Source organism: Pelobates fuscus, chromosome 6 (assembly GCF_036172605.1).
Source record: "Pelobates fuscus isolate aPelFus1 chromosome 6, aPelFus1.pri, whole genome shotgun sequence".
Taxonomy (NCBI): Eukaryota; Metazoa; Chordata; class Amphibia; order Anura; family Pelobatidae; genus Pelobates; species Pelobates fuscus.
The window spans coordinates 270103145-270128415 of NC_086322.1; the positions used below are offsets into that span (position 1 = coordinate 270103145).

At 39.3% G+C, this 25271-nt stretch overlaps 1 protein-coding gene across 1 annotated transcript in view; it reads right to left on the reverse strand.

The window, feature by feature from the left end:
• The window catches only part of LOC134614871 (protein-glutamine gamma-glutamyltransferase 5-like), a 36738-nt gene extending 23144 nt beyond the window's left edge, over nucleotides 1-13594 (reverse strand). Inside the window, exons 1-5 of the mRNA XM_063459112.1 lie at nucleotides 13510-13594; nucleotides 6287-6463; nucleotides 1645-1884; nucleotides 940-1058; nucleotides 735-863 (exon numbers count right to left, since the gene is read on the reverse strand). Coding sequence (XP_063315182.1) covers nucleotides 735-863; nucleotides 940-1058; nucleotides 1645-1884; nucleotides 6287-6463; nucleotides 13510-13519 — 675 coding nt within the window. The 5' untranslated portion in view covers nucleotides 13520-13594. The remainder of the gene's footprint in view (nucleotides 1-734; nucleotides 864-939; nucleotides 1059-1644; nucleotides 1885-6286; nucleotides 6464-13509) is intronic.
• Nucleotides 13595-25271: the final 11677 nt, after the last annotated feature.

The following is a 25271-nucleotide window of genomic DNA, read 5'->3' on the forward strand; positions in this document are numbered from 1 at the left end:
CTTATTCCTTCGCCATATCCCCATGTCCACATCCACTGTTTCTTCCCACTCTTTTTAGGCTCTCTATGTTCCACACAACCTGTTTCCCTATCCCCACTAAACTGTCTTCTGCCACCCTTGTTACCAGAGCAGGAATTTAACCAAAAGATGACACAAGCCAGCTGCTTAGAACCCAGCAGTCAGACAGAGGCACTGCAGCAATGTATTTAATTGATCCCAGTAACCATCCATATAAAAGAGTGAAAAGGAGGATCAAATTGGCAATCTGCCTAGGTACCCAAGGGATCTTAATCCTTCTCTGCACGTTGTTCCAGTGATGCATTACAAATGTGATGGTTCGATTCTGTCTTCTTCAAATGTGTGCTACCTTGTGCTATATGAAAAACACAATGAAAAGTATAGACTGGAAGAAGCAAAGCCTCTCCACTACCATGCCAAAATCCAAACTAGTTTATTAATTTGACCATATCTGATACATTCTAAATGTATTTTGATGAGCTCCAATAATATCTAGATTGACTTAGTGAAATGCCCAGGTCCTCCTGACACTGTGTGACACAGTCACCATGATGGGAGGCCTATTTGTAAGTTGTGTGACGTGATGTCTGTTAGTTACATTGTCATCATTATCAGCAATTCCTACTCCCAGGATGCCTTTTGTTATCCTCCATGGACTGACATATGTTAAGTTTAGATTTTTAATTACATGACTTTCAAGGAATCCATATACTCACCATGGCACATACTACTCTGCTTACATATACAGCACTGTTTCTGTGAGATAGATCTTTAAATGCGTCATTTAGGTAATTGAGATTCTTGTCCAGAAGCTTCAATGTGATATCCAGTATATCATCTTCAAACTAAAACCAGAGCAGTGGTGTTAGTATTAGTGTATGTTAATATTTTACCATGTGCTCCAATGCTCAGATTATTTACCTGTCCAAAGTTCCAAGGACAAGGCGTAATCCAATTACTATTGCCTTGGTAAATAAACCCGTAGTCGTTCAAGACATACTCTTGTCTTTCAACTTCATTTTCCATATACACCTCATCATCTGTCAAGTTCAGGCAAGAAAGTTATATGTCAAACCCTCGTAGACAGATACATTAAGGAAACATCTGACCCATCCCTTTAACCCACTTCATTTTAAACACTTTTTCTTTTAATATTCCCAGCATGACAATCACCATGGGATGCATATCTAGCTCTTAAATGTAGGGGGAAAAAAGAGCAATTTGGCGTTTAGATTGCAGTTCAGAGATACGTAGAAAAAATATTATATTAAGATTATAAAAATATTTTTTTCATCCATCCTTCAGAGAAAATTTAGGTGAATTAATCTTTAGACACTATATAGTTTGCCCATATCTCACAGTATTTTAAGAGTCTAAAATATTTGCAAAGAATGAAAATACACTTGCGTACATGTTTTGGCAGACCTTAAAAAGAGGAGTATTTTTGAAGAGGTAATATATCGTCATAAAAATGCATTATTATTTATCTTTTTATTCCATGGCCTTTACTATTATATTTCAATAACTAATTAGCTAATTGCCATTCATGGCACCTCATCAAATAAGAACGTATAAAGAATGTTGTCCACGTTCTGGAATGCAAAGCATTAAAATGAGTAAACTTACCTACACACCATGGGTTAAAAAGCAAAGTAAAAGTTCCTAGTTGATAGGATGTGGATTTACTTCCGGTGGTAATTTGAAGCTTCATAGTGTATTGTCCAATGATAGCATTAGGCGAGGTAGACATAGCGATTGCCATTGAGCCAAACTTATTCTCTTCCAGTGCGGCACTCCAGCTCTTAGTCACAGCCCTCGCCAATGGGAAGGCAGCTCTGGTTCCTGATGCTTCATCAGGCCAAGGACCTGCGAATAATAAAATACAAAACAAAAAGCCAGTTTAAGAGCTAATTTAAAAAAAATGGACAATAGTTTCCATTTTAGTAGAAGTAGAAGTATAGCCAAATTACAAACCCCAAAATGTTTTAAATTTTTTTTTTTTTTTTTTTTTTTTTAAAGAGATGATTGATGGCTGGGGGCAGTCCCTAAATGTTGATTATAGTCACAGATCAAATGAGAACCAATTAATACAGGGAAACAAAGAAGGAACAGTCAATAAAAGTCTATATTTATATAGCTAACACACATATAATATCTAAATATGGATATATTTTTTTGTATGCCCCTCCTCTTTTTTTTCTCTGTTGGTTACTTTTTCTCATTTTAATCTGTACACCAAATGGCTGTAAAATGAATCAAGACGTGCATTGCAAAATATATACATAATATATAACATATATAATTGGCCCATTTTCTTACCTTTCTGGTTTGTCTGATTCCTTTTCCTGAATCTTTTTTTCTGTTAACTAAATTTTGCCCACCATACGGCCATCCCAATTTTTTCATTTTTTTTATTTGTGGCCGAGGTCATTCGGCTTAAACAAATTTTCTGCTGTGCACAAGTCTGGTAATCAAGGTCAGTTTTGTAGAGCAGAAGGTAAACGATATGTAGGAAGCTTGTTTTTCATGGGAGGTAAAACAGTGGACTTGAAATGCTAACATTATCATGGCGCAGTCTGAAGCAAAATGCAAAACCGTTAAAGAAATACTCCTAGCACCATAACCACTACAGCCTACAAGTTGACAAGATTACCATTTTACCATTTTAGCTTGGTTTGATAACTTATCTGTGTCCTGCCTTGAGTCCGTGGCCAGATCTGTCTCTTCTGGTCTGCTCCTGCAGGAGCATCAATTTAACTCTAGAGCAGGGGTGCCCGAAAGGTAGATTCACAGATGTTGTAGAACTACAACTCCTATGATGCCGTGTGTGCCTTTTGAATGCTTTAGAATGGCAAATCATCATGGAAGCTGTAGTTTTAAAACCTCTGGGGATCTACCTTTTGGGCACACCTGAGTAAAGCCGGGCCGTGAAAGATTACACTCATTAACTGATAGCATGACTGTTTCCTTGCCAATGAACACAATCCTTCAATGGTCATGCTTTACTCTACATGAGACATGCATCTTCTCCATATCTGACATTTTTTTGCTATTCTACTTCTCCATAGTAAAATCGGTAAGAGCTGCAATATATTAGCTCTTTTCCATGAATCGTCATGCTTGTTGTCAAAAACATCAGACATTATTGAAATGCTTGAAATGCTCTGACATCATTCTCTGACATCATTACAACGGGGAACCTAATATTACCAAAAGTCAGTTGATGTTTGCTTTCTTGGCCCACCCTTGTGTTTAACATCGGAACACGTCTAATGTCCGCCTCCTCTAATATCCACCACCAGGTAAAGTTTGAGATTTTTCAGAGTGTAAATATGTCAATATGTCATTTTCCAATTATTTGCACTAGTAACCTCCAGAACGCTATAAAATGTTTGCTCAGAGCATGATTAATGTGTGATTACCTGAGCAAGTTGCTCTTGGTGTTTGCATACACCGAACTTGACAAAATTTACAGGTGTTTTTTATTGACACATGGTCAAAAGTAAACTACCTGTCACTGTTCCTCCTTGTACTTCCATAGGGAAGGGCTTGCATTTTACTGGCCATTGATGAGGGTTTTAAAATAATACATGGGTTGGACATACCAGTATATGGAAAGAGAGGGACATGCCAGAGTCCAAAGGTGAGCAGACTTGATGTCACATATGTGGAAGTAGGGACTTTATAATATCTCTGGTATCTCTGAGGGATCTGCACTGTGGGCATCCAGGGACCCAGAAAAGTGTTAAACTGTTCAAAGTTGATTTCTCTTCTTACATTTTGATTGAGCAAGAGGATTCCTAGCACTATAGCGACTACAATCTCTTTAATTCAGCCCCTTTCTTTCAAATGATATGACAGGTAAAAAAATGGCAGGGCTCTTTATAAAAGTGAGCATTGCCTGTCAGCTCAAAGAGAATTTAAAATTTAGTTGGTTAAAAACCCTTTAAATATTTACTTGATTCCATGGCCAAGGTCCCTCGACACTGGCTCCATTTCCACCTTCTCTGACATCATTGCGACGGGGAACCTAATACGCATGTGCTCCATGCATATTAGGCATTACCCTTAGGATAGCATTGAATCAATTGTTTATCTATGGAGTTTTGCAAGATGCTGGATGTCCTAATGCAAAGATAGCCACTAGAGGCAATCTTAACACTGCAATGAAAACATGTAGTTTTCAGGTTTTCAGCCATTCCCCCTGCGACGTCATGCCAACCTGTCTCTTTTGTCCAATCCAATGCTCATGAGCATTGAGGACAAAAAGTTAATGTGTGGTCAGTGCTGAGCTCCTTCAATTAAATGGAGGTTAGCTGTGAGAACCGAATTTTTAACTGGGTTTTCTATCATAAAGGCCAGTACTGGAGACACATATCACCCTGCAATGTAAGCACTGCCGTTTCTACTGAGTGGCAATGCTTCACATTTCAGGGTTAAGAATAAAGCACCACAGGCCCTAAAATGGCCGACCTCGATGGCTACTCTGACTCCACAGACGACTTCTTTCCAGAGGAGGCTGTGGGCAACCTACCACCTGCAAAACCTCAACCAGCACCGGGTTCGGGGACACAGAACCTGTGATGTCCGCGATGCTTAAAAACATTCTGGGGGACTTACAAAAGATCCTACAGGCAGATGTAGCCCAGCTACGCGTCGACCTCATGGGTCTGGTAGGCGGTGAAAGCATCCTCTTCACAACACACTAGAACTCGCTGAACTCCAACAGGAGGTGAGAGCACCTAAACTACAGCAAGCCAAGAACGAGCAACGCTTTGCAGCAATGGAGGATGCCAGATGCGAAATAACCTGAAACTTACCCGCAGAGGAAATCCCGCACAAGTGTAGAGGTGGCCTTCCAGGTCCTTAAACCCCAGAGAGCACCGGAAAGGGCCCCCCGAGACCTAGGGGTACAATTCAAAAATGCGGCAGACAAAACGGCAATTATCATGGCCCTCAACGGGGCAGCCACCTACAGCTTTGAACATATGGACTTGTCATTCTTTGCAGATCTATTGGGTGATACCCTGCAATGGCGCAGGTCCCTGCAGCCCCTCACCAGACTGCTAAGAGGTCACCACATTTAGTACCGCTGGAGCTCACCGAGAGCACTTTAAATCACACATAACAACGTGGTCTACTCCATCTCAGACTTCCACGTAGCCGCCGCTCTGCTGCTGCGTCAACTGGTCCTGCCTACAGAAGCATTACCGACATCCACAATCCCGGAGCAGCCAGACTCTTTATGTTTACCCATTTACTGATTTGTATATGCTTTTCCACCCATCTGATAGAATTTGAGCGTATATGTATACACATGCCATATAACACCCTACATGACTGACCAAGCCCCACTGACACAAGGGTGTACCCCCCCCCCCCTCCCACCTCCATGACGACAATAGAGCATAACCCCTTGACACACAGAAACACTAGAGGTGCTCCTTAACCCAATGTCGACGATACTGTCTGGACCACACCATGCAGCCATATTACGGGCATTGGGATCAGAACTGCAGCCCACCACACCCAGGACTTACACTGCAGGGACCCAAGCGGCGACATCCCAACAAAGAGCTGTTTCCTCATTTCAGCCTACGGACTACACGTCACACACGAATACCACACTTTAGCCCACCTCAGACCAGATACCAGCCCAGGAACCTGACACAGATCAAGCCCCAACACATAAAAACCCCCTCTCACATGCAAAACACGCTCATGGCGAATTGCAGTGTATCTTGTACGTAACACCTGTACTTAAATGTTTATTCACCTTGTTTATATGACAATGCATGCCCTCTCTTGCTTGTGAGTGGGGCACAAAAAGAATAAAACAAAATGAAAAGAATAATGCACCACTACACCCACACTACCGCCTTTGGCTGAAGTGGTCTGGGTTTATTTAGTGGTTCTTTATGGTTCAAAATAATTTACAGGACTGATTATTATCAACATAATATTATATGCAAGATGCTAACATTGTCATAATATCATTTGTTCATGATGTTTTACCGTCACAAACCACCATGTGTTAGGATTGTGTGGTTCTTTTTTTTCGGGTTTAGCTTATTTCGAGTAGTTTATATATATATATATATATATAGAGAGAGAGAGAGTATTTACAGTGTGTAAATTAGGGTGGATCACAAGAACATTTATGAAAACAAAGCATTAATAAACCTGACTAATGCGTCGTAATTGCCGCCTTTTGTTCTTGAATTAATGGTTACACTACATTCCATAAAGAACAGTTGCCACCACTTGCCTGTTTCTACAATGAAGATCAGGTTGTCTCCTTTTTGGAATCCACGTGTTTTGAATTGTAGACTGAGAGAGAATGGTTGACCACGTCTGATGATAAGACGTCTATCACTAATTTCATTTGTTCTGTGTGCAGCATTATTGATCTGGGTATGAAAATCGGAAAACGAGATCTCTAGTGCTGTATAGGAGAAGAGATTGGTGTAAATAAATTATACAAAGAATAGCTGCATGGCAAAAATATAATTACATTAGATATAAAAACACATCCATAAATATAATACCTATATAAGAACTCGCCATCCATTCCTATTTACGTTCTTCATTTGTTTTTATAATGTATGCTTAAATAAAGATCATGGATTTTCAAATAAGTACAATATTTTCTCAAGAAAACGAAATAATACATAGCATATTATATTAAGAAAAGATACTGGGGTTTCAAGATAGATAGATAGCTAGATAGATAGTAAGTCTCTTTTTAAAGACAGTGTAAAAAAAAGTAATCCCTTGGTTATAAATGGTTTTAATAAATAACACATGGGGGAGATTTATCAACGTGACATTTTTTTTTACTTACAGTAGTTCTTTACTAATTCTATCTAATAACAGTATTTCCCTAGTTGTGACTGAGTGATATTTTTTTTAACTTTAGGATGCTGGTTTACTGGTTTACTCAGCCTGGTCTATTGTGTAATACAGGTTGATTTTTTTTAAATTATCCTTTTGCCCCTATTAGAGTCTTTGGCCCATTTGTCCATTTTTGAGGATTCTGGCTATTATCCTTCTTGATGTCAAAATCTATAAAGATTCTCCCCCATTTCCCCAGTCCATTCAAAGTAGTTATTAGACTATAAGCTAGAGTCATACAGGCTAAAAAATTCTGTGTTACAGGGGAGGGTTGGCAAGGGGGCATTTCCCCTCCCCCCACCACAACCACCTGTATCACTAGCATATAGAGGTTTGTTGGCTGCTGCCTCGCAGCTCAATGCTTAATAAATTATTTAACTAACTAAATTATTTTACATAATTAAGACAGGGATTGGAGTATGATGTGCCAATATGGTGGATTGGCCTCAAATTGTGCTTTCTGTTTGTGTTTGGCCCATGGACATATTGTAGCAATCCCTCGCTGGTGTGTTACTTGGCATTCTCACCCATTTGTCTATACCTCTTTGTCTCTGATTGTAGTTGGTCGAAAATATTCTGATAGTTTTGTTTGTCAGTCATACAGTATGTCATATACCAAACTGTTTTGTAAATTGGAATGAGTTATAGTTGTAGATGAGAATGGTGTATGTTCTGATGTAAGTTATGTTAATACATCAATTGTTTTACACCATAATCAGCTGCCAAGTTCTTTGATCTACATAGTGGTCCAGAGGAATTTTTTTTGGAACCCTAATTTTTGAAACTTGTATTCTCCATCTCTTCCATCCTCACTGGGTGTATGCAGGCAAAATTCAAGTCCCTCCTTAAATGTAAAGTTTAATTATCCCTTTCAGTATATGTAAACCATGTTTATGTTGCAATAATTTAAAAATGATTCATAACACATGAGATTTTTTTATCTGGGGAAAGGTTTTACTACAATTGGACAATTTACTACCTGCAGTCCTTATCATTGATCACAGGCCTCCCTTACCAGGTTGTCTGTCTCGACTGGGAATAGTGTCACTTTTTAACTATGTAACTACGGGGGCAAATAGCATTAATAAGGTGTAAATAAGCTGTGGTTGTACGTGACTGGTGGAAGAACTGTTATACTATATTTGTTTTTGTTTTTTTGTATTTTTGTTTTTGCTTTTTGTCCATAGTTACTTTTGAATGCTTAATGAATAAGTCCTACTAATATCAGAAGTTGCAGACCACAACTATTTTAACAGCTAAACTGAAAAAAAGATTGTATAAAATACTGTTATATAAGAGGCACGCTAAACAACATAACTACTACTTCTAAAAATGGTTTGGCATGAACCGGGGCACCATGGCCATTCTCATCTTTGCCACATTGATATGGCAGAATTAACACTTACACATTATCAATGTTCTTTTTGTCCAACCAAGACAATACTGATTTGGGGAAAGCGATTGGCTAACATGTCCCCAGCCTTAGAGCCACCTAGAGCTGTAGAGTAAGAGAAAAATGAGAGTGGAAGCAGAAAGAGGAGTGGGTAGAGCAGACGGATTGCATGGAGAGCCAGCCTCAGGCTCCCTTCAGCCTCAGCCTGCTCCTGCTGTAGTAACATCACACTGGACCCAGGGAAGCCACCCTCCTGCACTCAAAAGGTATGGAAACAGGAGGCTACAAATATATAAATTATGACCTATGTGTGTGTTTTTGTGTTTATATATGTGTGTTTATCTTTGTGTGCGTCAATGTGTGTCTGTCAGTGTGCATGTCAGGTGTCTATATGTGTATATCCAGGGCCCCAAAAAAATGCTTACACCAGGGCCCTCTTTACATTAGTTTCACCAACATTCTGAAATATTTTGACATGAACCCGGGAGACAATTCTAGGGCACTCTAGGCAACATAACTACACTACAGTGTATTGCATTCATGTCAAACTCGCGGCCCACAATGAATTTGTTTGCGGCCCAACCAATCAGAGGTGCCTGTCAAGGGGACGCAAAAATCCATTGTCAGACTGACAAGTGATTTTAGCGCCCACCTCGACCTGCGCTCTCTGAACTTCCAAGGCTGCATGCGGTTCCCTTATGGAGTTACACGCTTTAGTTTGTGATGATCTAGGTCAAACTTTTTTTTTTTCCCACATAAACTTGAACCTTGTTTATTTGGCCCGTGTTAGCCTTTGAGATTGATATGCTTGGTGTATTGTAATGGTAAGAGTGTATCTTCAATAATGCTTAATAAGATTTAAAGGGAAAATGCAAGATCTCTAGGGGTTTATACGCAACCAAATACATCTCTGTAGAATGAATGATTTTCAAACGAAATTGGTTCACTTTACCGTCAGTATCTTTCTTAATGTATGAACCGGAATGGGCTTTAATGAGCAGTGGAACAGTGAAGTTAAAAAAAGTAACTATGCAAAAGTGTTTCCTAACAGAAGTAATACAGTGACGCTAACTGTACTTGAAATGAGCTAGTAACAGTTATCTAGAACATGTTCCATGTGTAATTAAAACATACGTTTACTGTAGTTTAAAGGCACACCTGTCACTTGTATTGTTCAGACATACTCCTTAGGACACAAATTCCCATACCTGACACTGTGATATATGTATGAAGTCATGCTCACAGCACATTACGAAACCTTATAGCTATTACTTTGCACTGGGCAATCCCAGCTTTTAAACGAACATTTCCAAACACCATAACCACTGCAGTGCCACATTGTAAGCAGTCATATTCTCTGTTTTTTATTTAATGCACTTGCTTAGGGTCTCCTTAGACGTGGACCCCATGCTTACTTTGCCCAGAGGGGTATCAGCTACACCTCACTGACAAGGCCCAACGATGGCTAAAACAATTGTCCTGGGTTGCTGTAAATATCATGCAGAGGGAACTCCCCGGCGTTTCGTCTCTGGACTGCCGTTACGGGTGGGATCAGTCTGATATGCAAATTGTATAGGTTCACTCTGTAATGCCGCAAGTGAGCAAAAGTAGTTTGAGACTTGAGAAGGGATTAACTGAAGGACCAACTATTGGGTTTCTCTGAGCTTTTGCTTGTTCTCAGAGTTCACTGCTTTGGTCCTTTGTCTGAGATAAGCCTGGTGGTGAATGGCTTAGCTCATTGGTTTAGGAAATGGCTGGTGCTCTCAGTCAATGAGCTAACCCTGCACCGCAGCTCTCCTGGCTGCAGAGAGGAAGTGGGGAGAGGGCAGAGAGGACAAGTCAAACAATTCTAAAATACTTTGACTAATTACAATAGGGGGGCACTACATAGTAACATAGCTAAAAAGAGACCTGCATCCATCAAGTTCAGCCTTCCTCACATATGTTTTTGCTGTTGATCCAAAAGAAGGTAAAAAAACCCAGTCTGAAGCGCTTCCAATTTTAAAACAAACTAGGAAAAAATTCCTACTCCAAAATAGCCATCAGATATCTCCTTGGATCAAGCAGCTATCACCCCACTAATTAGAAATTATATCCCTGTATGTTATGTTTTTGAAAGTATTTTTCCAATTGCTGTTTAAATATCTGCATGGACTCGGATAAGCCCACATCTAAAGGCAGTGAATTCCATATCCTTATTGCTCTTGCTGTAAAAAAAAAACTTTTCTTTGCCCTGTGTGACCTCGTGTCCTATGTATAGCCCTGTTTATGAATAGATTTCCAGATAAAGGTTTTTACTGGTCCCGAATATATTTGTATAATGTTATCATATCCCCTCTGAGGCGCAGTGTTTCCAAACTAAAGAGATTTACATTTCTTAACCTTTCTTCGTAACTAAAATGCTCCATTCCTTTTATCAATTTTGTAGCTCATCTCTGCCCTTTTTCTAGTGCCATGATATCCTTCTTTAGAACAGGCACTCAAAATTGAACAGCTTATTCAAGGTGTGGTCTTACCAGCAATTTATAAAGAGGCAAAATTATATTTTCATCCTGAGAATTTATGCCCCTATTTATACATGACAAAACCTTACTGGCTTTAGCAACTGCAGATTGACATTGCATATTGTTGCCTAATTTGTTGTCTATAACAATTCCCAAATCCTTCTCGTGTGTGGTTATCCCTAATTCACTACCATTTAGGGTGTAAGTTGCTCGTGCATTCTTGACCCCGAAGTGCATAACTTTGCATTTCTCTACATTAAATTTAATCTGCCATTTTAATCCCTCTGCAGCAAAGCAATATCCTGCTCACATTTTATTACTTTACAAAGTTTTGTGTCATCTGCAAACACTGAAATATGACTTTTAATGCCTATTTCAAGATCATTTATAAATATGGTAAATAGAAGCGGTCCCAAAAGAGAACCCTAAGGGACCCCACTTACCATTTATGTCCAGCCTGAAAATTTACCATTAATGACAACTCGCTGTACTCTATCCTTAAGCCAATGTTCTACCCAAGAATACAAATATCCATCTAGACCAATTTCTTTTAGTTTGAAGACTAACCTATTGTGAGGAACCGTATCAAATGCCTTGGCAAAATCCAAGTAGATCACATCCATTGCAACACCCTGATAACTGGGCACTAGGGCACTCTGTTGTGGCTATGGCCCATGGAGTGTTCCTTTAATGTTGTCAGTGATGGCAACTATAGAGTAGCAGAAGGGAGATAGATAGGATGTGATGAAAAAATATGGATCCCATCTAGAGATTTGCGATATTCGGTGTTAAAAGCAGAGAGGATGCGAGTAAAGAGGGCTCAGAATTCTGGAGAAATGAGGTAAGCGTCAGGAATTTTGTAAAATTGCATTTTTGTAAATTTTGTAAAAGTTTTTCTTGTTTAGTAATTACATTAGCATTTTTCCATTCTCAGGGCTTGGCTGGCAATATATTTTGTTACTAAGGGAGATTCTATGACAGGTGCACATACGTGAAAAGCATTGCTAATGAGATTCAGTATGGATTGCGAAATCGGATCTTAAACTCTTGATTCAATTCCTGTTTCTTGCCAATTAAAGGTACACACCAGACACCGAAACAGCTATATCTAAATGAAGTTGTTATGGTGCCAGGAGGCCCCTGGAGGCACTCTTACCTCAAGAGTTAAACTGTTTTCAAATGGTTTAAACCCTACGTTGCCTCCAGCACCAGTCTCACTACCTCCAGGGAGCATCTGGCTTCAGAATTTTTACTCAAAAGAAGCACTGAATACCGCCGGGCAGGGGCGCTGCTGATTGGCTGAGAATGGACAGCAGATGCTCTCAGCCAATCAGTGACTCCCTGTTCACTAAACTGGCTTGGAAAAAGTAAGTTTAACACCTTTAGGGTAAGAGTGACTCCAGAGATCTCCTTGCATCATAACACGTTCATTTAGATTAAGTTGTTTTGGTGCCTGGAGTGTCCCTTTAAGTCATATCTATTGACTATTCATTGGCTTTGTAAGCTTTATGAAGTAGTGTTCTTAGTTCCTCATGCCTTTATTGATTCAGTAATTAGAGTACGCACACTTAGTGTTTTAAACTTGGCATTATGGACTCTCTCAGTGCATTAGCTACTAGATGCAGGTCCATAGCTGCACACCCTGCAAACTCTTTAGTACGTCTCCGCCTTCATTAAAGGGGCAACCTATGCACCATAACCACTGACTCATTGTAATGGTAATGATGCAATAAGTCTATTGGGATCGTCCCTCGGTTACCTATTAAGCCATTTTGGAGCTATTTGAAAATAAATTGGGCTTTCACGTGTCAACCAATCCACAGTGGCATTAACAAGTGCAAACTCATTGCACTGTTTACAGTAACAATAGATGGAGAGTTCTCGGGGTGCGTTATCCAGCTGTGCTTTGAAATCATATGTTGTAATTGCGTGTTCAAAATGATAAAGTATAAGCAACCATAAATGTTATTAAAACGTCACGGAGACTGTGTGCTTTATAATGTTATCAGTCGCCCCTTTTACTAGCTATCGGGAACGCCTACCATCTCACATTGTAAAGAGTATCTGAATTTTGCAGATAAAAGACAGCAAAGTTTAATAACGTAAAATCTTTGTACAAAGTTATTGTAATTTGGTGTATATTTAATGAGGCAAGTGACTGTGATTGTTTGACTAAATATAGATGTAAATATAAACATGTATAAACCAAAAATTGTAAATACGCAATGTTACAAACAATACTCGTATCTGACTTTCTTTGTTCTAACGTGAAACATATCACTTAATAATGTCTATGATTAGGAAATATTAAAAAGAGAAATTAGCAGAATTACATTAAGATTTGCTGCTATACAACACATAGCTGTACCTTGAAGTTACAGAATAAAAACATTAGATTAATTAATCCAAAAGCAAAAATTATACATTGTATCAGAGCAGAGTGATTACGCCATAATGGATGCAGGTTACTAAACATGAAATCTCAATAAACTCACTGGTCTGTTCAATTTCATTGAGTGTCTTTGCCTGTCCTAAAGAACGTTACTTTCTTAAAAAAAAAAAAAAAAATAGGGAAATCAGGACTCCCATCACATTTTCGCAAGTAATGTTTTACTATATGCTATCATTTTCATACTGCTTTTGTACTGCGCTGCAGAACATGTCGGTGCTTTAACTACATATTCTATCTGTAGTACATACCTTGCGGCATTGTGTGCCTTTCTCACGTTACTTCTCGAATAGCTTTTCGGTGGCCTCACATCCACCAGACTGATTTAAAGATGACACTCTTTCTGTCTCGACTGCAAGATAAAATAGAAAACAAAGAAAAAAAAAATTAGGTGGGGCAATAGGAGTCATCGCTTTTTTTTCTGACATTGTGGATCATAACTGGTTTGCTCACTTATTATTTTCCCTTTGGCAGGATCATCAGGTGGATAGTAGGAGTGTTTACAGATTAATAGGCATATATTATAATAGTCATTGTTCACAGTTTCTCTTACAGAAGATTTATTTTTTAGAACTTTTGAGAATTAGATTTTTGATAGCCGATTGTCCATAACTCCCAATCCTTACAGCACAATTCACATGTTTGTGCTTTGTATTAAATACATTGTATGTTATAGTCTCATTTTCCTTTTTTCTTGACTAAAGATTGGGAGATAACTTTTCTGTGGTTTTCTCTTCCATCGTGCTTTCTCATGAGGAAAACTGAGTGTGCACCCAACATGGTGCAGGATAGCAGTGGTAATTTTGCTAACAAATGTAGTCAAATTTTATTCGGCTAAAATTTTTGAGATATAGTCAATTAATGTTAGACTAAAACTAAAACAATTAAGATGACTAAAATACGACTAGAACTAAAATGGCTTTTTAGTCAAAAGACCGTGACTAAAACTAAAACTAAATTGAAATTTGGCGCCAAAATTAACAGTGCACAGAGGGGCTGTGGAAGGAGCAAAAGAGACAGACCAGAGCTTGGGAGAGAGAGAGACACCTAGAGAGCCTGGGAGGACACAGAGAGACAGAGGGGTTGAGGAAGGAGCAAAAGAGACAGAGGCTTTTAATTAAACCGATTTTTAGTTGTGTCGACTAAAATCCACTGGAGATTTAGTCAACTAAAACAATTCAGAGTACTAAAATACGACTAAAACTAAAATGGTGTTTTAGTTAAAAGACTATCAAACGAAAACTAAATTGAAATTTGCTGCCAAATGTAACACTGCAGGATAGGAAAGACATCTATATGCCAGGTTTATCTATCAGAGTTTATAACATAGGCCCTCGATTTGATAAGCTTTCCAACTATTAAAACCATTTGAAAAACTTTCCGAATGATTTAACTACAGAAGTAACCATTAAAATTGAGGTGACTGTTTGTAGATAAATCATTTGGAAAGTTATTAACCCCTTAAGGACCAAACTTCTGTAATAAAAGGGAATCATGACATGTCACACGTCATGAGTCCTTAAGGGGTTAAACTGAATCCATAATCCCCCTAATCCCAGCTAAATGTAATTTATTTCCAGAATGCAATGGATGTCTCCAGTCCTCAAGATCTATCTATTCCAGGGTTTCCCTTTGATAAGATATAGTAACACTTTGGAACCCCCCAAAAAATGTGTGCCGTAGAGTAGCGCAGCGCAATCCTTTCAGTGAGCAGAGTTTAATGTTCTCTTTTGCTGTCAAATTCCTTTTATATCTGGTTTAATTGTTGACCATTGTATTTGCTTGTCTGCAGTTGCGTCAAGTCGATTTCGATACTTTGTTTTTGTTGCAGAGTAAAGCGAGAATCCAGTTTCAAATAAATACGTGCTGGCGAATGGCAACAGAACTTTGATTGCCCGCTTGGACAATTCGGGGTATTCTTCGCATAAATGACACCAAAAAGATATAAGAGAAACTTCTTTAAATTTTTGGGTTAGTTTACTGTCAGAAGTTACATCGATGAGATTCTCAAAATCTACATCAGAAAAATTGGCTGGCTTGTCTTTTATGAATGGATTTCGAACCCAGTCATTACTGTTTTCATTCAAGAATCGAAAATACTGATTAATAGATGTGATTAAATGGCGAAGATGATATATTTATCTGTTGCATTAAAAATATTAGTATTTTTTTCCTTGCAGTGATAAACATATGTCATTTCATTTGGTGAATATGTCTGCAAGATTTGCTACTTTGGATAACCAAAAAGTGTTTGTTAGATAATTTAAATTTATGATCCTGGAAATATGCAAACAACTCCTGACACAATTCAAACATTCTAACAATTACTTTACCTCGTGATAGCCAATGGACTACTGAATGCAAAAGCAGAATAGAGTGCTGACTACCCATATCTTCACATATAATTTTAAATAGTTGCGACTGTAATGGTCGGCTTTTTATAAAATTAATAATCTGGACCGACTCGTCTAGCACAGTTTTAAGTGAGATTTAAATATTTTTAGCTACCAGTGTATGTCTGTGAAGAACACAGTGAGAACTTGTGCTGTTTTTTGCAACATTTCTTATTAATGTCACAGCGCTTGCCACTTTCCCAACCATTGCTTTGTCACCATCACTGCACACATCTACACATTTGTCTCAATTTATACTGTGTGTGTTCATGAATTTCTGGATACAGTTAAAAATGTTCTCACCAGTCGTATAAGTTTTCAAATTTTCACACAGAAGCAAGTCTTCTTCAATCTGTTAGTCAAAATTATATCTAACAAAAACAAACAGAATTAAAAGTCCTGCAACATCGGTGGACTCGTCTAATTGCAGTGAGTGCCCATCACATTGATGCAGTCGAGAAATTAGTTCAGTATGGATGTTATCAGCAAGATCATGAATAAGGTGCCAAACTGTGTTGTTGGAAAGTGGCACAGCTTCAATTTCTTTACTCAACTTCTCACAGCCATCGCTGACACTATTTATTTTGCACATGGTTCTATTAGTGATTCCCCAATTGTGTGTGCTTCTCCTGCAAGTGCTATGCGGTATCTCACTCTGTAAGAAGCCTGTGTGGCTTTTGCATTAGCATTTTGAAATGTTTTGATCATAAATTGTTTACTCTTCTGATACTCCTTTAGCTTTCACTTAAAAAAGTAAACGTGAGGGGGCGGGGCTGGGCGGCCATGCCGACAGGCTGCAAATCACTTGGGCTCCCTGGGAAAAACCAAAAACTGGGGTATTTACCCACCCTACCCGATGTGTACCAACCCGGGGGTCCATGGCACGAAGCTCTGGAGTGTCCCGGTGCAGCTGGACGATGGGTGGCTCTGGGTCCTGGTGTGAGACTCTGGGGCTCGGGGATGGAGGCCTACCCAGGCGGGGAGTGGGGCGGACGGCCGCTGCCTCGCTCTCCATCCCGACCATAGCGATATCCGACAGGCGCTTTCCTGGTCCCGTTTCCCCCCCTGTGGGCCGGGGGGGTCATCCCGGTGTCCATCAGGCGGGCTACTGCCTTGCACATCTTACCTGGGCGGCCCGAAGAGAAAAGGCTCCCACGCGGTCTCAGCAAAATGGCCGGCGCCCGCGCTGCAACACCGCCAGCCGAGACAGCACTCCCTCTGAGACAGGCCGATATGGCAATGCGGCACTACACAGCCCAAGCTACCACCACGGGAAGTCTGCGGGGAACATGCCCGATGACAGGCAGAAACCACTACAGCCTACATCTACTTCACCTACCCATGTCAAAGCGGTAACCTCTGACAAGGCACGATGGGACACCCCCGACCGCGCACACCTCACCACTGATCGGTGCTGGAAGAACAAACAGAGACAACATCCTCATCCACTGACCACACAGGGCTACAACCCACGTCTGAAAACCAAGGTCTGCGAAGATAGGCATCTAGACTCACACAGCAACCGCAAAGCTATGACAGGAGCTCGGGTAACCTGCATGGACTCTCCCCACGCCTAGGCACAGGCATTCCCATTGCCTCTTACTTTGAGCACGGTTGGAGCTGGCGGAGACCCCAGCCATTCACACTAAGGAGCACCCCATATAGCATACCATGTATAGCCACACCAGATACCATTGTAACTGCAATTATTGTTTATTATGCATACCCTCTGTTTAGTATCTTATAGACAGTCAATTTTTGTTTAAGCTTTATACCTGGTAAGGGAGATAGTGGAATATGTGGTGCTCAGCCTGGTGGCACATTACTTTAATGGCTTTAAAAGATATGCATTGAACTACCAGCAAACTACCAAACTTGCTTAGACAGGAAGGGACCAAACCCTGCTCAATAATTAATCGTATTGCCTAAACATGATTAACTTCTACATAACAAGATCACAGAAATTAAGCAGAATAAAAATAAGCCACTTAAGCTGTTTATTATGACAGATGTAGATATAGCATGTACCTAGCTTGTTACTAGAGAGATTTAAAAAGCATGTTTATAATCCTGATATACCTACTTCTAAAAAATGGTGCATCTTAAACTCAATGCCTTATTGCTTGTACATTATGTTTCCTGACTCTCTTGTCAATTGTTATTGGGCATGACAAGCCGTATGTTCTTATCTGCACTACAAAAATAAAGAATAAAAAAAAAAAAGTAAACGTCTTTATCTTTGTACTTTCGATTTTCGATTCTTTGTTTGAGAAGAAGATTTGCTAGCATGTTTTCTTTTTTTCTTTGACTTGTCACTTGTCTCTGCTATTTGAGGAACAGAGGACACAACTATTTCGGCATGTTTTCTGGATTTTTAGTGGTAAGTGGTATCTTCTTTCGATAAATGCAGAACAGGTCGAAAGTAGTAATAATTTTTCTCTGAAGAGTTCCCTGCTTTAACCAGCTTTCCAAATTCATATTTGTTTATTGGTAAAAATAAATAAATAAATAAAATAAAAAACATTTTGAAAAATACAGATCTCACAACTTGACTGAAAAGGAGGCTGATTTTGATAACACTCTTAGAAAGAACTGAACGTAGGCAAGATTTTTGAGTTAGACTTGGAGCAAAAAGATTTGAACACTTTGAAAAATACAGTATTTCGCCCCTGACAGAGAATTTCAGGGCCCCTGACAGACTCTTTCAATGCCCCTAACAGAGAATTTCAGTGCCCCTAACAGAGAATTTCAGTGCCCCTGACAGAGTCTTTAAATGCCCCTGACATGGCCTTTCAATGTCCCTTACAGAGAATTTCAATGCCCCTGACAGCCTTTTAATGTCCCTCACAGAGAGTTATAATGTCCCTACTTAACAGAGCTTTCTATGTCCCTACCTAACAGAGCTTTCTATGACAATAACAGAGCTTTAACTATCAGGTCCACTTTCTATCACTCCTCTACCATGAGTGATAGAAAATGGCTGACGGCAGGGCTGGCTGGCTGATGGCTAGGCGGTCTAACGGCTGGGCGGGCTAACTGATGGCTGGGCGGGCTCTCTCACAGCTGAGCTAAGTGGCTGGCTGATGGCAGGTTCTGACAGCAAGGCGTGCTGACTTCAAGGCAGGCTGACGGCAGTGCGGGCTTAAAATCTCTTATGAGATCACGGTTGCGCAATCTCTGCTGTTTCCAACCTTCCGGGAAGAGAAAGTAGCAGCAGCCATCTTGGATGTGGGGAAATGACATGGAACCCCAATTTTTTTCTTTAGGTTTGTGCCTGAATTTTACATTTGATCCTCAACAATATGGGAATATACGATTAACCAATCAAGGACCAAACTTCTGGAATAAAAGGGAATCATGACATGTAACACATGTCATGTGTCCTTAAGGGGTTAAAGGGACACTATAGTCATCAAAACAACTTCAGCTTAATGAGGTTGTATTGGTTACGGTGCTTGGAGTGTTCTTTTAAGTTGTTGGATCAAATAAAAGATCATCTGCCGAGGCAAAAATAGATTGTCTCAACGCATGTTTCAGGTATTACACAACCCATTCAGCAGTTTTTTAGTATTGAGAATAGATTTTTGCCATTTTGTCCACGTCAACATACTGGTGATATTAAATAAAGCTCTCCCTTGATTTAATATTGTTGGATAAGCTTTTTTAATTATTTAATATTTTTCCATACACTTTTAAAATGATTTAATATTATGAAAAATATTTTACGTTTGTAATATTTAGATTATTTTTTTTCTATATATTGATTTTTTTATATGATATATATATATTCTAGAAAACAATATTTTAAAAGTTTATCCAAAAATATTCAATCATCTGTAAAGATTACCCAACAATATTTCCCTAGATTTTCTCCCCATATTTCCATGTCAAGCATATTAGAAACCAGTAAGGTTAGATAACAAAGTATTAAAATTTTGTTAGCATTTCTGAATAATATGGCTTGACAAACTCGGGCTATAATTGTTAAGTGTATATTAAAATATTTTCTTGACAATTTAATGTATATTTAACATATTAAACTATTTAATTAGATGTAGCATTTTATATCTTTAAAAATTCCTATTAAAATGATGCAGTTCTGAATATTATTTTGTTCTTTTTAATTAGAAAAGTTGTTGTATTTTCCTTTTAATATAAAAGAACAGCTCATACTTAGAAGCTTGGTTATACTGCAAATAATGAAACTAGCAAAGCCGCTTAGATATTTGCAGCTTGTGTGCCATTTTGGTAAAATGGCAAAAACTTTCTAAGTTTCTGGTAGAACAGTCAGATCAAAATTGACTTTTTTAGCCGAGTGTGATAATAATTTTTATCTGTGATGTACCATGTGGTGAGAAGATAAATACTAAGAGTCATGAAAAGAGAGAAGAGGCATGAGATTCAATGCATCTCTATGAGGTGAAGCTGATGATCGGCAGGCCGGTGTTTGGCCCATCTCCTATGGGAAAGCATTGAATTGGCTAAAATAATCAATTCTGATGATGTCAGCCAAGGAGGCTGATCAGGGGCATGGCCAGCATCTACGGACCCATGCACCGCTGAAGAAAGGTACGTTTTCCTACTTCTTCAGGAGGGAAAGTGGAAGCAAGCCACCTAAATGGTGGTTTTAAAACTATAGGGTCAGGAATACATGTTTGTGTTCCTGACCCTGTAGTGTTCCTTTAACTGCACATAGTACCTTGAACCTACAAATAGCTCGTCACCAAATTCCATGTTGCAGTCAGGTTACAGCAATCCAGCTGATCTGGTATATGATCAATGTCTCTGGCCAAGAAGCTAGTTTTTAAGTCCATCTAAAAACTGTATAATTCATGCTTAGACTCTCCTGAAGAAGGAGAAACTGGGATAACTGTCTATGGTAATATGTCAAATGAGACAGAAAGGAGCATTCCTATGAACCTCGATACACTAATTAACCCTTAAAAAGGCACACATGGGGTGGGCAGCAATACTGTAACATGGGTATATAATACAAAAGCAAACAAAATACACAGAAATTAAATATATTATTCATCAGCCCAAATACATAAAACAAAACAAAGTTACCTATGCACTATCTGAAATCCCTATGTTCATTTAAATGACAATAGGTTTTTAGTATCACTCTAATGGCCATTAAAGTGCAAGTTCACCTGCCCGTCAAATCAAATCTTAGGTGGAACTGCGCTAACAATGAGCAAACGATGGCTGTGGGAAACACGCAGTTTTTTTGCAAATGGTAAGAGTTGATTTTTTCTTTTTTTTAATCCTGCTGTTTTGACCTCGGTGTTGTACTCTTCTGCATGTATGAGAGTACAGCAGTGACATGGTCTCCTAGCAGATGGCGTGCCAAGAAATTAAGAAAGAAGATAAAGTTGATGACAAATTAGTACTTTAGGTAAGTAGTACACCTACCCCCAGCATTAGCATGGGCCATCGCATATTGAACAGGGATGGTTCTTTTAGAGGTATTTGCTGCTGTGTTTTTCTAATGACACAAGCTATGTTACAGTTGCCATATGTTTCTTAGAGCAATACTTGTATATCTCGTCCAGAATGCATACAGATCAGATTCAGAAGGCCATTGTCCTGGCCTGCACTAGGAGAAAAAATAATTTGTCACATAGAGAGGTTCAGTAGTTATAGCATCACACTTCTAACTTGGTGTAATGCTGCTTCCATCCCCACCAAATGCCCTCAGGCGGAGGACTCTGTGTGTTCTAACTTGTCCACTTGTATCCTTGTTTTTTTTCCCCGTTGTTAACAAATTTTGCAAGAATTCCCTTTGTCGTATACATTCCTGATGTTTTTTTACAGTTCTGTTTTGCAATGTCTGTTGTTTGGTAACACGAAAGAGTCTTATTTTTATTCTCTGTACATTTTATACTGGCGAAAATCATGTTGTGGAAATGTGTCATTCCCAGAATGTAATGAAGCTGTCTGAAGAAAGTGAAAAAATGAATCACTCCGAGATCAAAGCTCTCCTCTAGTACAGAATAATTAAACAAATAAGTAAAACAGACAGTGAGTCCCTGTCACTCGCCTCACCACCAATTTAATGTACCAATAAAAACAGAATGTGTACAAAGATCTCTACCATGTTTATATCTACTACATAACATGTTGGATAACGAAACTGCCTTTAGCAACAGAGATATAAGATGTCTAGAAATTAACAAAATTTAATTGTCTGTTTCCCGCAAGTGTGCACTGATGTCAGAAGTATTTTTTGTACAGAAGTCTAGGACAGCGTTCTAAGCTGCCTAAGAAGTCAAGTGTGCCAGGGGTGTAACTACCCCCACCATGGAAGTGCAGTTATCTCTGGATGCGCAGTGCTTCAAGCTTAAATACTGCACACATTGACTCCTAACACTATGACCACTTTAAACTTAACGCTTTAAAGTCAAAATAGCTGAACTGGGAAAATTCCCCATGTCAGCTATCCTTTAAATTGGGTTACTTTGGACTTAAACTTGATATTCACTTTGAATTCACTCTGAAACCCCAACAGTTCTCACTTTAGTAAATGACTGTATTTGTGTTCATGACAACCTGAAGGACTATTCTTATTGCGCCTACACTGGATCCAAAGGCCTAGAGCTATCTTTTGAAACTATGGATCATGAAATCCTTTGTGGATACATTTTGCAATGACTCTCCCCATTCTTTATGCATTTACCAGGTGAAGCTTATCACTCTTCAAGGCTGTTACTAACTTGACCACTGACCACCTTTTCAATACAACCAACCGTTACACCCCCCCCCCCCCCCAATAAACAGGCTGGACACATACTTGGGGGGTACTAGCAACGGCCATAGCTTTATTCAAACAATAACAATTATTAGCTGTTGAGTGATTAGCCTAACAGACAGTTCTGCTCCAACTTTCTTGTCATGTACCCTAACAGCCGGCACTTGCCACCAGCCTCGTCCAGACTGTAGTCTTCCCAAATCAACTCAGTGTCTTACTCCTTCCTGTGGCTGCGCTGTCCAGGAAATCCCGCCAGCTGGGACAAAACAAAAGCAAAGAAAAATACTACACCAATTTCACCAACACCAGGGAGGTAGGGCAGGAAAAGCAGTCAGGATCTCTTAACTTTTCTTAAGTCCCCACCACCTCCTCTGTGTCAAAAAAACAATTTTATTTTTTAACATTGTATTTCCAAAGTTCTATCCCACCTGGTACGAGCAGGAGCGGTCATGCTCCCCCTTGCCAAGATGTCCAGTGGAAAGATTGACATGTGGCATATCCCAGTGTCGTCTTTTTTAATTGTGTCTATTGGCAGTGTTTATTATCTTATATTATATATATAATTATGTTGTATACTTTAATGTATATAAATTTACAGCTCTCTATTCATGCTAGTGATATGCAAGTTATTGAGAATATATGTTTGTTGTTTATACTCTTTATACAACAAAGCATGATTAAATATATGGTGACCTTTGGTGGCTGCCTAGGGGCCATGGATTTGCTTGTCCTCATTAATCAGCCCAATGTGGAGAATGAAGGTCGGGCAACACTTTGTAACCTTCCTAGGGATCTTAATCCTTCTTTGTCCAACAAGCTTCTTCTTATTATTCATACTTGGGTGGAGCATAATTAATTTAGTTTCAATAAGATTGAAAAGAGAAGATCTGCTATATGGGAAGGAATCATAATCCAGACTGCTCCGTCACTGGCTTCCCTCATTAATAGGACTCTTCATCCATCAACACATCTTGAACGGACTCTCATCACCAAAACATTCAACTCTTGCTTAATGAAGCAGTTTTAGAGTAGATCTTTTTTTTCCTGGGAAATACGTAGGGATTGCTGTGTGAGTCACATAAGCAAAGTTACTTAACTCCTAAATGGCCAATGATCTATACACAATACTACTTAATTAAGCTAAGTTGCATACCTTCCAACACTGGAGTTATGAGATCAGGACTAGGTGGGCGAGTCATGGATGGAGCAGACTTTCTGAAACAGTCCCCCACACATTTGTCTTTTTTTTTTCATTTACAGACCCTTGTATGAGTTACTCCATACCCCCATTCCTAAAGGACTGAGCAACTACCTTCTCTATCCCTGATGTGTCTCTCATTACCGCTAGCCCTAATCAGTCTCCCTGTACTCGAACTATGTCCCCCATTTGTCTCTACTGTGTCCCCATCCTCCTTATATAGCTACATCATAATCTTAGTTGCATAGTAATCTAGGTTTAAAAAAGACAATTGGGCTTAACCTTTAAAACTTTAAAATACATATTTTTATACTGCTGATCCAATAGACGGCAAACAAAATAAACAAGCAAATGGATGCCACAAAAAGTGGAAAAAATAATATTTTTTATTCCACAATGGAGACCAGATTTCTCTTTGGTTCCACAATCTGTTCACATTCGTATTAATTATTGTAGCAGAGCCCTAGTCCTAGCAGGGACTGTCCTCCACTGGGTTCTCCAAGATATTAGAAAGAGGGAAGTGCTCATGCCATTGTACAGAACACTGGTGAGACCTCACTTGGAGTACTGTACACAGTACTGGAGACCATATCTTCAGGAGGATATTGATACCTTAGAGAGAGTTCAAAGAAGGGCTACTAAACTGGTTCATGGATTGCAGGATAAAACTTACCAGGAAAGGTTAAAGGATCTTAACATGTATAGCTTGGAGGAAAGACGAGACAGGGGGGATATGATAGAAACATTTAAATACATAAAGGGAATCAACACAGTAAAGGAGGAGACTATATTTAAAAGAAGAAAAACTACCACAACCAGAGGACATAGTCTTAAATTAGAGGGACAAAGGTTTAAAAATAATATCAGGAAGTATTACTTTACTGAGAGGGTAGTGGATGCATGGAATAGCCTTCCAGCTGAAGTGGTAGAGGTTAACACAGTAAAGGAGTTTAAGCATGCGTGGGATAGGCATAAGGCTATCCTAACTATAAGATAATGCCAGGGACTAATGAAAGTATTTAGAAAACTGGGCAGACTAGATGGGCCGAATGGTTCTTATCTGCCGTCACATTCTATGTTTCTATGTTTCTATATACTCAGGAACAAGTAAAACTCTCCAATAGAACAGCTAGACACAGTGAAATAATCCAGGAATCTCCCACCTCATCCCCAGCAACTGGACGACACTCAGCTCTGGGGGGAATTTTATGCACACATACAGAGTTTTTATGCCATCTCCCATGCAAGGGGTTTAACAGGCAGAAAATGCAAGATAATTGCCTGAGTAAACTCCTCCAATTTAATTATCTCTCAAGCACAAAAAATCCCCAAATTATCCTGCACTCCAAAAGTCCCCCAACCATATATAGGAACCCTACAAAAAGTATATCCCCTGATCTGAGTGACCAACATATTCAAAAATCATCCAGATCGGTTCAAAAGAATGGGAACGGCATTGTGTGGAAGATTTGACCGGCCAGACACGAGGTGGTAGCCGAAAATAGTTCTAGGAGAATAGGTGCCCTGGCCAGTCTCTGTTCGTGAGGTTCATGTGCGAAAACCATACAAGGGAATCTCTTGCTTTCATGATACGAATGCTCCCCCTGTTCAGTACTTTATATCTCGCGAACGCCGTTCGTGTAGGTGGTCAGGAAAAGAAACAGGCAGCGG